This window comes from Doryrhamphus excisus, chromosome 11 (genome assembly GCF_030265055.1).
Source record: "Doryrhamphus excisus isolate RoL2022-K1 chromosome 11, RoL_Dexc_1.0, whole genome shotgun sequence".
Lineage (NCBI taxonomy): Eukaryota > Metazoa > Chordata > Actinopteri > Syngnathiformes > Syngnathidae > Doryrhamphus > Doryrhamphus excisus.
In genome coordinates this window covers 11,132,691-11,145,836 of record NC_080476.1, presented here as the reverse complement: position 1 = coordinate 11,145,836, position 13,146 = coordinate 11,132,691, and the positions used below count along the sequence as shown (strand labels likewise).

The 13,146-nt window shown below is 40.6% G+C and overlaps 1 protein-coding gene across 6 annotated transcripts in view; it reads left to right on the top strand.

The window, feature by feature from the left end:
• ntm (neurotrimin) overlaps positions 1-13,146 on the top strand; it is a 129,390-nt gene that overhangs the window by 83,999 nt on the left and 32,245 nt on the right. The window contains exon 2 of one of the 6 annotated variants that reach the window (XM_058087471.1): positions 5,390-5,480. In XM_058087471.1, the coding sequence (XP_057943454.1) occupies positions 5,390-5,480 (91 nt within the window). Of the gene's footprint in view, positions 1-4,729; positions 5,481-13,146 lie in introns of those variants that run through there. The other 5 variants (XM_058087470.1, XM_058087472.1, XM_058087474.1 and 2 more) reach the window with 5 other exon arrangements.

The window sequence follows — 13,146 nt, the reverse complement described above, 5'->3', positions numbered from 1 at the left end:
GCAGTGCAGCATGCCTGCACAACACCGAGGTGTAAATCCCACCTGTCCCACACGAGGTGCTCCACCAACCACAATAATCCATTATCCAAGAATGTTTAGGAGGATAATGACTTTCTTATCGTTATTTTTGCTCTGGCAGAATTTATTTACTTGGTGTCGTAAAGTTCCCCATTTTAGATTCCATAATCTTTGTAAACATGTTGCTATGTAGGTTGTGGAAAATAACCATGAAATTGCAACACCTTAGTCTTTAATTTATGAAATGATATGTTAACATAGTTAATTAAAAAAAATGAAAGACAAGTTACATGTAGTATTGTGGTCACAAGGTGTCAGGAGGTCAGTTATGAGACATGGCGATGGATTACATAATGTTTCACACTGCATGGAGATTGGCTACCGAGCCAGCAGAGACTAGCCGACATGCCGTGGCTGAGATTCAATTCCGTGTGCAAGTGGTATGTTTTTATCTGTACTTCCGTTTACACCGGTTAGCATAGGTTTTTATCATTCATTTTCTACCGCTTTTTCCTCACGAGGGTCACGGGGGGTGCTGGAGCCTATCCCAGGGTACACCCTGGACTGGTCGCCAGCCAATCACAGGGCACATATAGACAAACAACCATTCACACTCACATTCATATCTATGGACAATTTAGAGTCGCCAATTAACCTAGCATGTTTTTGGGGAGGAAACCGGAGTACCCGGAGAAAACCCACACACAGAGATGGCCGAGCGTGGAATTGAACTCGGGTCTCCTAGCTGTGAGGCCTGCGCGCTAACCACTCGATCACCGTGCCGCCTCAGTGTATTGAAAAACTTAAAATCATATTTCAATGGTACACTTACTAGAAATAACAACTTTTTAAAAAATCTGTGATTAATTAAGAGTTAACTATGGACTTGATGGCATTAATCATGATTAAATATCTTAATCGATTGGCAGCCTTCTTGTTTGCTAACTTCCTAACAACTTTAAGTCACTTTTCGACAGGTTACTGGTGTGTGTGTGAGAATGTGGGAATGTGGGAGGAAACCGGACTACCCGGAGAAAACCCACGCATGCACGGGGAGAACATGCAAACTCCACACAGAGATGGCCGAGTGTGGAATTGAACTCGGGTCTCCTTGACTTTGTTATGATTTGTTCATTGATTCATTGATTCATTCATTTTCTTCCGCTTATCCTCACGTGGGGGGTGCTGGAGTCTACCCCAGCTGTCTTCGGGCGAGAAGCGGGGTACACCCTGGACTGGTCACCAACCAATCGCAGGGCACATATAGACAAACAACCATTCACACTCACATTCATACCTATGGACAATTTGGAGTCGCCAATTAACCTAGCATGTTTTTGGAATGTGGGAGGAAACCGGAGTACCTGGAGAAAACCCATGCATGCACGGGGAGAACATGCAAACTCCACACAGAGATGGCCGACTGTGGGATTGCGCGCTAACCACTGGACCGCCGTGCAGCCCGGCATTATATGTACTTTTCGAAAATAAAAGTGTCTTTACTTTATTTGCCTTTTATTTAATGTCAGATATTTTTACCTGACCCTGTACAATGATCCAACTTCCATTTTCATTGGACTTGCCCATTATCCTGAGTCTTGGTTGATCCAATAAGTGCCGTCAAACAAATCCATAGATATAGAGGATATAGAGATATAGAGATAGCAGAGGGTGGGATTGAACTCGGGTCTCCAAGCTGTGAGGTCTGCGCGCTAACCACTTGAACGCCGTGCAGCCCTCATGTTTTGATCACGGCTGTAAAATAACCCACAATGTAGCCAAAATAAAGTGCTAGCATTTTGACAAAGAGGATGAGGGAATGCCTAGGAATGCTTCCTAATCCGAAGCAGCTGGAGAGATAGAAGCAAAATTGAACCTTGTATAAAGATGGATGGCCATCCCTAATTATTACATATTTAATATTAGCTCAATTCTGATCTTATCCAACCACATCATTTGTTTGTGAATCTGAAGTGTTGGTTGTTGAACTTGAGATGGTGCAGAGCAGGGGGATCTTGCCAACACTGCAGGTTCTCAATCCATTACAGCAAAGGGGATCACCGTTATTTTTCTTGGTGACTTTGGCCCCAGGGACCCTTGAGATCATTAAGAAGGTCCTCTCGTTGTAACGCTGGAGTGATCCCTCACCTTTCTCAGAATCATCCTTAAACCGCCGGGTGAAATGTTGCACAGAGCGCCAGAGTGAAGGCTGTTATTCGTACAGGGTCAGGCAAAAATGATATGACAAATTTGTAGGTTAAATAAAAGCAAAATAAAGTAAAGAAACAAAAAAAAGTGTTTTTTTTCTCGAAACTTCTGTTTCATTATGTTTTAAAAATTAAATCAATTCTGGCGGTGCGAGGTAGGCCGGTTGATTTTGGTTTAGATGCAGATCCAGTTGCTCCCGAAGTTGGTAACCCATAACAAGACCGTGTTTCGAGCTGGTACGGGATCATGTTTACCGAGATGGAAGTGCAAACGGAACGCTCATTATGTTGCAGTGACAGATTTGTTTGTTTTGATAAACGTTTCCATGGCATTATAAAGAAAGCAAAATATAGCAAAATATGTAATTTTCTTTACTTTATTTTCCTTTTATTTAACCTACATTTTGCTTGACACTGTATTTCCATTTATGAATATCACCAAGGGGAGCGGCACGGCGGTCGAGTGGTTAGCACACAGACCTCAGAGCTAGGAGGACCAGGGTTCGATTCCACCCTCGGCCATATCTGTGTCGAGTTTGCATGTTCTCCCCGTGCATGCGTGGGTTTTCTCCGGGTACTCCCACATTCCAAAAACATGCTAGGTTAATTGCCGACTCCAAATTGTCCATAGGTATGAATGTGAGTGTGAATGGTTGTTTGTCTATATGTGCCCTGTGATTGGCTGGCCACCAGTCCAGGGTGTACCCCGCCTCTTGCCCCAAGACAGCTGGGATAGGCTCCAGCGACCCTCGTGAGGAAAAAGCGGTAGAAAATGAATGATTGAATATCACCAAGGGGCACAGAGAAGTAAGTAGTACTTATTACTTATTACTTATTTTTCCAATCTATCCAATAATGAATCACCTTTATTTAATGTTATTTTCCCCACGTTTCTGTTAAAAATTTATGTACCAAAAAATATGGACTGTTTAAAATCACGAAAAACGAAATCAGCCTTGCATATGGGATGAAGGCGTTTACTGGACATGTGAGACGGGGAACAATACAGCAATCAAACATACAGCTCCCTGCAGTCCGATCAGAGCTATTCAGCACCTGGTATTGCACCGGCCTCAAACTTAATTTTGTGTATTCACCCTTGACAGCTTAATTGGCGAGTAGGAAACGGCCGCAGATCAAGCGGCACACGTATAAGCCGTGCGGCGGCGGGGATGTCTGAAGATATGGCACGGAAAAAGCAAGTGACAAGCCTGAATTCCCTGATTCCCACAGGGAACCCGGGAGGTTGTCATATCGCTCATTCTCAAGTGCAGTCGTCTCCTCTTAACCCTGCTCTCAGCTAGAATCAACCTGCTGCTACTCGCCAGGACGGAGTCATTTCCTTCCCGTCTCGTGATTTGCTGTTGCATAGTGCATTTTTTTCATTGTTAACTATTTGTTATTTGGAGCTTTAACTGTCACATTTAATGGCTGGATCCACTCCAGGAGCTTTTATGAGATATTCCCATCCAGAGTGTATGGAAGCAGATGATGATGATGAAGTGGTAACTTCAGCATATATCACCGACTGTATGTTGAAGGATTAACAATCCTTGAATATAAAATATTTGGCTTTACCTTTAGACTTAGTGGAACACAATGTGTTTGATTCGTTCGCTACATATTGATATCATTTAGTTGTTATCTTAACGCCACCATCCAGCACAATGGTGGATTTGTAGGTGTGCCATCGTTGAAGAGGATTATGATGTGACCCGCTGGCTTAAAACTGTTGGATGAGTTAATCTGCTGTATGGAGCTTCTCTTTAAAGTATGTATACGTACAACAACATTGTACACACATAGTGGAGGAGTGATATTGTCGTATTGAATTATCTTACTGAAAGTAGTATTCCTTATTTCTAAATGGAATATTTTCATTTTTAGATCATAGGAAACCTGCTTATGACCTCCTGTATACAATTTTTATAAATTTTATAGCCCTGTATATATGAATTAATACACGTATAGTCACCTTTACACTGGATGAAGGATGAAGAGTCTTGAACCAGTCAGACACCAGACACTTACTATGGTACCCATTATGTAATTGTATGGTCATATCACCGCGTACTTTGGTACGTGACAAAAAAAAAAAAAAAAAAAAAAAAAAAAAATTTAAACAATTTAAAAAAATTAAAAAAATTGAAAAATTAAAAAACTTTTAAAAAACTTAAAAGTATAGTATAGTATAGTAAGTATAAAACTATATTAGGAAAGCAGGAAGTGAACAAATGTAACAGTTACTGATTGTAAAAGTACCAGATGGAGGGGTAGGATTTAATAAGCTTTGCTTCTTCCCACTCCTTTTGGACATGTGGAACTGTGAACTGATTATGTGATGCATTCAATTGTAATCTGATGCATGTTCAAATGAAATTAAACCATTACAATTAGACAATAAACACCATCATGTTATGGGTTACCTACTTCAGAGCTACTGGATCTGCATTGAAATAACATAATGACATAATTGACATAATGAAACAGAATGGCATTATAAGCACGTTTCGAAAATAAAAATTTCTTTACTTTATTTGCCTTTTATTTAACCTACAAATGTGACAGATCATTTTGCCTGACCCTGTAGTATGGTGATTTCATGTTCTACATTTTTTTTTGTTCATACAGTATTGTTTCGGCGCTTTATAAATGATAGGCTTCTAGCACAAGCACTTTATAAACTGTACATTGTAAGGTTTATAGTAAGTACACACAGAAAATGCACAAAAACTGTGATTAATTGAAATGCCATTTTTGACGGCACTCTCTTGCTGTAATATGGTTACTTTATTCCTCGTTATTGATATTGCTCAACAATTTCATCTTAATTTTGCCTGTTTCGTAAGGAAGCAATAATTATTCTTATACAATTAAGACAATAAGTCGTGAGTGGGTGATGGGCGATGCAGCCGGTGAAGGGTTTGTGTCTCTCCTCTATTACACACCGCAGCGACCTGGCAACAAGATTTGGATTAAGCTTAATGACTTGGGGGTAAATAAGCTCCAGGGGAATGTTGACAGGGCTAACGTGGGCTTGTTTCACATGGGTCTTTTTCCACACCTCTGAAGGCTGAAGATAATGTCTGTCTGGGGACACTTTGTCGCCTTTTCCAAATGCACAGCACTTCTCTCTCTGAGGATTTTTCTTCTCGTGCCTGCAGGGTTGCCCGTCCACAGTCAAGGAGATTCTCTAGCCGACAACAAAGTGATGGACAATATTACCGTTCGACAAGGAGAGACATTAATTCTCAGGTGAGTCGCCACATTTGTGTTTTTAATATAGTTTCCTCTCGCTACCGCTGTCAAAAGCTTAAATTCAGAGTTGAGTACAGTCAGTATCTCATGGGCAAATGGGATTATTTATAGTGAGAGACATGATTGAAATGCTCTGTTTTGTCATGTTCATGCTGCTGAATAATGTTGAAGGATTTCAAAGGATTAGTCTTTCAAACGCAGTCAATTCACAAGCGATATTCTTTTGCTGCTTTTAACGAGAGAGGATCCACTCTTTTAATTGTTGTGTGACTGCGCAGAACTACAGAGCATGTGTGTTTAGGGCGATTTAAGCCTGACGCTAAAATCTGTTGAGGACTGTAGGGGGATGCTACAGGTCGGGGGAAAAAGTCCATCTTGAAAAACGACGGACTGACAAGCAATTATATTCTATTAGACGGTCAACAGTGACCTTTTCTCTCCTCTAACGTGGCTCATCAGGGGTTTACCGGATGTACAATAAGAGTCATGTTCGAGTCATGAATGAGTTGTTATAAACTGGCATCGAAATGGGACTTGTGGGCGCTCGTCTCCATTAACTTCTTTCCTTTATGGGCCTCCATTTGGGGGCATCATGAGGTATTTTGCTAGTATATACAGTATATACTATACGATTGTATAGTATATTGTTTAAATATTCTCAAAGTTAAAATTTTGTTTGAATTTTAAAGAACAACTTATGAGATTCGAGACAAGAAATTAAGTGACTTAAGCTGTAACGTTTTTGTATCTTTGTTAGAACCTAGTCCTCATTGTCATGAACTGAAGATTAATTTACAGTATTCCAGGCAACCTCCATCTACGCGACTTCTGCCTTCAACTCGGCGTTTTTATATAAGTTGTTTTCTTCTCATTGGAAGACTATACTGGCATATAAAAAAATATCGGCCAACCCTAATTTCTTACTGTTATAATTTGATTGACAAATGTTAAGTATTTTATATCCACACAAAAACATCAAAATCCGGAAGTTTCAGTTTGTATGTTGGGAGAAAAATGTATTTTTAGAAGTTTTCCGCAGAATCTGTAAGGGTCTATTTTGATACCCGCATAATCTGTGTGGTACAGTTAGATTGTGTGTTCTGCCTGTATTTTTATTTTGTTGTTGTTGCACCGTGAGTGAGGTAGGCATTTGGTTTGATAAGCACTTATTGGTTCCTCTCCCTTAAAAAACAGCAACCCCTAATGGTGTCTTATGGTTAAAATGACTTCTGGAAGCTTTTAACTGGAATTTAACGCGAATTAGGCAGATCTAAACTTGAGATAACGGCAAACCTTGACTTGCTTATTTGGACCCTGTTGATGGCCGTCGTACTACGGCAAAGAAGGCAACGCAGCCTCAGAGAACAATTATGGATGTCATATTTTAGTGGCATGCCATGATCATCTACGGGAGGAGGCAAAAGTACAAGACCTCTCGTTCCTTCCCTGACAGGTATGGTATTACTCACAGATTTCACAAATGTCAGACGGTAACGGTAGACAGAGACATCATTCTCCTGGTAAAAAAAAAAAAAAAAAAAGGTGGGATTACCATATTGTGAAGGCAAATTGCTATTTTTTCCTCAAAGGACCACTGCCAGCAGGGGGGCACGCTGGTTAGGGTGACAAAGCTAAACAACTTTAACAGGTTTGTTCCAGTCGCCATGGAAACCAACACCCCTCCCACCACCGCCCCTTAATGAGCTGCCGTGTCGACAAGCCCCCCCCAATCCCTTCTCCTTCTTTGGGACTAACAACACACTCCGCATGACAGTGACAGCTGACCTGGTGAGGAGACAGCAGGAGAGACTCCACCAAAAACAAGCAGCAGGATCTGATCAGTGGCGCTTTTGTGCCCACCAGTTCTTTAGCATCCGTCATCACACCTGAATACGTATGTTGAGAGGAATGGGTGCCAGTCTTGGAACTGGTACCGAAAAAAGCCATTACCGACCCATTGTGGTGACATCAAATGCCATGAAGTTTATGGCCAGACTGGTTCTGTCTACCAGCCCCATCTTGGTATGGATGATGCTGTCCTCGGACTTCCCATACAACTCTGGATCGTACCATCTGCAGATGTTCTCTGATGACTGCAGTGGCCGAGTGTATTAAGGAAAAGGAGAAGAGATCCAGAGTGCTGGTCGACTGAATCGACTTAGAATCCTCTAAGGAACTAGTAGTGGACTTTCGAAAGATCAGTTTTTCTACTTTGTGTATGCACAAAAGCTTCCTATGCACACAATCTTCCTTTTACAAATTACACTCCACACCCGGAATGTGCGCCGCAGTGTTAATTCTGAAATGACCCACGTTCCACAGATGGCCCCTCAGCCCCACTTGGACACCCATACGTGTTTAGCGAGCCAGACTGTCCTTTTGTTTTGTCTATCTTGTTTAAATATTCTCAAATTTAAAATTTTGTTTGAATTTTAAAGATCAACTTATGACATTCGAGACAAGAAATTAAGTGACTTAAGCTGTAACGTTTTTGTATCCTTGTTACCTTGTATCGGCCAACCCTAATTTCTTACTGTTATAATTTGATTGACAAATGTAAGTATTTTATATCCACACAAAAACATAAAAATCCGGAAGTTTCAGTTTTTTTTAAGGTATTTTTAGAAGTTTTCAGCAGAATCTGGAACATTTGGCAACTCTGTAAGAGTCTATTTTGCATAATCTGTGTGGTACAGTTACATTGTGTGTTCTGCATGCGTTTTTGTTGTTGTTGTTGCACCGTGAGTGAGGTAGGCATTTGGTTTGATAAGCACCTATTGGTTCCTTGTTTTGTCAGGTGATGGAAGATAATGTCCAATCCTTGTGGTTCTGTCTCTGCAAGGCTCTACTGTGGAAGGGTTTATGCAGCTTTCAGACAGGCATAAATCTAGCATCGCACGGCGTTATTTGTGTACAACCGAGGACGCATACAACAGATACAAGAAACACTTTCTGACTTTTAGTGTGTGCCCCTCCTTGCTAATGTAAACAAGCGTAAATGGACCGTTCGATTGGGGTTGCAGGCAAGTCTGAGCATCCGCTTAGTTTGATCTGACAAATCTTAAGTAACTTTGATCAAATGTAGAATGATTACAGATTCTGCTGACAGCTATTCAACTTGGACGGAGTTAATAATGCCTTGTAAACCGCCACTTCTATATTATACTGGATTATCATTCGCAATGTGATTTGCTTCTGGCTGCCTGTTCTTGTGAAATTGTGTGACGAAAACACTGTTAGCAGCGACACACTGTATTAATCTAAAAATGGCTGACGTTTGACGTTTTACACATTATTTCATTCACACCTTGCTAAAAAATAATGACAATCATCAGTGGTATTTTTATATATTTTTCCATGCTGCAATACCGTTTGAACATGAGGGATTTGATAGTGACCACGCTGGTTTTATTTACGTCTGTTTAGATTTTCCCCTGCAGGACTTGACAGCGGCGATATTGCTATAATGAATGTAATATCAGGCACAGTGTTCTCAACACCTTGAGTGCCAGGGCACTTTTTTTTTTGTAATGTTGTATTTCCGCCGTCAATTTGTTGTATAATTTGAAGGACTGGTTTCTTAAAATTGAAAGGGAAATCATGTAAGCATGCACTCTGTATGAAACACTACCAATACATGTGCTTGATTTTATTATTATTTTTTTTTAACAGCATAAATTACGTGACTGGTTTTGCAATGAAGTAGATCAGCGATACCTGGTGGAATTGAATGTGTGATGTGAGTCATCTGGTTTTCATTTCATTGCGTCCCGATTTGAGTCTCCAGCTGTCACTGTCTCCAATTGTGGTTATGTTTTGTGGTTTACGTGGAAAATAGAAAACACATTGCAATGCGGCGCATGTCTTCTTTACACCAGAAAACAGTGTTAAGCATTGCATAGGCGAATGACAAGTGGCAAGTCGAAGTTGTAATGGCTCTTTCACGCATTTTGTTGTACTGGTGTGGAAGGCCCACATCCTTGATGTTTATTTTTGTTATATTTAGACTGTGGGCTCAATTCATTTTATACATTTTAATGAATTCACCTGTGATGTTAATGAGGACAAGTAGTATAGAAAGTGGATGAATGGATTTTTCGATAATCCACACAAAATGCTAATCATACACACAGGCTCAAGTACATACATAAATACAGCTCCCTTTAGTATAAGCAGTGCTGAAGTTTGTCTTTTAACTTGACAAGGCCAAACCCGATTAGCGTCTTGCTAATCACCACGATTGCCTGCAGGTGTTGTCTCTTTGTCAGCATGAAAAGGATTTGTTTGACGGGCACTTATTGGATCAACCAATACTCAGGATAATGGGCAAATCCAATGGAAATGTAAGGGTCAGACAAAATGATATGACGTATTTGTAGGTTAAATAAAAGGCAAATAAAGTAAAGACACTTTTATTTTTGAAAAGTACATATAACGTCGGGTTGCACGGCGGTCGAGTGGTTAGCGCGTTTACATGTTCTCCCCGTGCATGCGTGGGTTTTCCCCGGGTACTCCAGTTTCGTCCCACATTTCAAAAACATGCTAGGTTAATTAGCACGCAGGCCTCACAGCTAGGAGACCCGAGTTCAATTCCACACTCGGCCATCTCTGTGTGGAGTTTGCATGTTTTCCCCGTGCATGCGTGTTTTTTTTCCAGTGACTTCCTCCACATTCCAAAAACATGCTAGGTTAATTAGCGACTCCAAATTGTCCATAGGTATGAATGTGAGTGTGAATGGTTGTTTGTCTATTTGTGCCCTGTGATTGGCTGGCGACCAGTCCAGGGTGTACCCCGCCTCCCGCCTGAAGACAGCTGGGATAGGCTCCAGCACCCCTGCGACCCTCGTGAGGATAAGCGGTAGAAAATGAATGAAAAATGAAACATATAATGCCATTATTTTTGGTTTCTTTTTCAGTTGCTGCCATGAATTGGACTAACTCAACGAGCGTTCCGTTTGCACTTCAATCTAATACTAGCTCAAAACACCATCTTGTTATGGGTTACCAACTTCAGAGCTACTGGATCTGCATTTAAAATGAACCGGTCAACCTCGCACCGCCAGAAGTGATTTCATTTTTAAAACATAATGAAACAGAATTGCATTATATGTACTTTTAGAGAAAAAAAATCTGTTTCTTTACTTTATTTGTGTTTTATTTAACCTACAAATGTGTCAGATCATTTTGCCTGACCATGTATATTTACGCATGCTGGGATAGTCTTTTGGAGCCATCCGTAAACAACTGCAGATTCTAAGATCATGAATTTTGGTAGAAAACAACTCAGGAAAACAAGGAAATGTGTTGGGATGTTCAGCCACTGAGGCCCAAGTCCACACTGAAGCTTTTCCCCAATTAATACACTGCAAATACATTACCAGTGATATTATGGATTTTTTTGTCCCCAGAAAGCGACACACAATGCTCTATGCAGACTGAAATCTGAGTTCCAGTCCAGTTCTGAAGTCGAAAAGACATTCCTTGTCATATACGGTAAAGTCTTACAAAAATATTTGGCTCTGAGTCAAGTTGCCAGGTACCTGTTGTTGGAAGGGAAGCATAGGTTAGGCTACAGTTCTCCACCATCTTGTCGTGTGTCCATTCATTGGGTTTTGTGTCCATTACCACACAAATTAGCTATGGTTTATTATTAATCAGGCTCGTCTCTCAGCACTCTCAGGATCCAATAGAATGTTCACAAGGTGGTGTTTTTCTGTATGCTTTGTTTTCTCTTATCACAGTGCAGCAGTCAGAACAAATCTACAAAAATCTCATTCTTTAATGTATAAAATACCGTAATTGAACTTTAACACAATAATAACATAAGACAACTGTGACAGACGGAAGCGCTTGAAAGAAGCAGTGTCAGAAGCAAGGGTGGATGAGACACGAATAGACACAGAGATTATGACAAGGAAATATTAAATCAGATCTTCACTCAGATTTTTGAAGAGCTACCATCTTTAGTGCTATGCAGCCCTGAGGCTGGTACGAAACAGGATTTATTTTCATCCAGGTAACTTTGAGGCTGAAGTCCGGATTTGTAAGTCCTATGAAGTAGCTTCATCCTGGTGACCAATGCAGTGGGTCCTCCAAAAGCACCGTCTACTGACCGATCAGTTCTCTCAGAAAAACGACATTGCGATCTATGAAGGATCTCATTGAGATCCGTTCATGGATTTCCCGAGACTGACAAAACCTATTTGCTTTTCCCAATTATTTTCTTTACAAAAGTTCTAACTTCTTGTTGGAGGGATTGACTTTCCTCTTTCAGTTTCTACCTCCATATGTTTCCAATTAGACGTGGCAAAGCATTGCACTTGTCAGTGCCACAGATGATCTCGATTGCGCTGAGTTTCTTCGCCCACTGGTCTTGCTGTCAGAGACAAAATCAAGGCACAATTTGGAGGGCCTTCCTGCTCCGGTTCAATTAGAATTGGATATGAGACACGTCCAATGAGGCTACTTAGAAATGAGACCACTGGTGCAGCTCTTTTCCCGATGCGCAAGCCACCGCCATTAGACAATTATTCATCCGTTCATTAATTTTCCAGACTGCCTGTCCTCATTTGGACTGGTCGCCAGTCAATCACCGGGCATGTATAGACAATCTTTTTCAGTTCTGGCTTCCGTTTTATTGGCTTTGTTGGGACTCCGTTGGAAATTGCATTGGTGTTCACATGAAACCCGATAGTTTTGTGTAAACATTGTGCATCAAAAGAGCCATTTGGGCCCATTTTCACCAGATTAAAACACACTTGGAGCTACAATACCGATTTGACCTCTAAACTTAGGTAGCACTACATACGTATATACCGTATTTTCTGGACTATAAGTCGCTGCAGAGTATAAGTCGGTCTTCAAAGACAGAAAGACTTTTTGCCTTTGGCATGAGGAGGTCATGACAGTGTGACTGTCTGGCAGAAATTTACCGTATTTTCTGGACTATAAGTCGCTGCGGAGTATAAGTCGCACAAGACCAAAAATGCATAATTAGGTAGAAAAAAACATACATAAGTCACACTGGAGTATAAGTCGCATTTTTGCGGGTAATTTATTTTACAAACTACTTGACCAAAACAGACATTACATCCTCTTGGAAGGCAAGTTCTAAGATATGCTAACACAATGGTTATTCAGCTACACAAAAAATAAACATGGACAGAAAAGGTGTTCAGTGTTTATGTAACATAAACAATTTTTTTCATTTATAAGTCGCTCTGGAGTATAAGTCGCAGGAACAGCCAACCTATGAAAAAAAGTGCGACTTATAGTCCGGAAAATACGGTATTTGGACGGTAATGATTCTTTTTTCAGTCGATTACCGTATTTTCTGGACTATAAGTCGCTGCGGATTATAAGTCGATCTTCAAAGACAGAAAGCCTTTTTGCCTTTGCCATGAGGAGGTCATGACAGTGTGACTGTCTGGCAGAAATTTACCGTATTTTCTTAGTTATTGTCACGTTATTGTCACGTTCCTTATCTGTTTTCTTGTTCCTCCTGGCGAAGTAATGAGCCACACCTGGCAGTTACTCATGTTTCTTGTGTCTTTTTTTATAATTATATTTATAATTGTTTATAATTGTTTATATATTAGCTGACCAACGCAATGGTTTCTCTCCGAGTTGACTAACTAGAAAACACTCCGGTGGAGAATTCCAC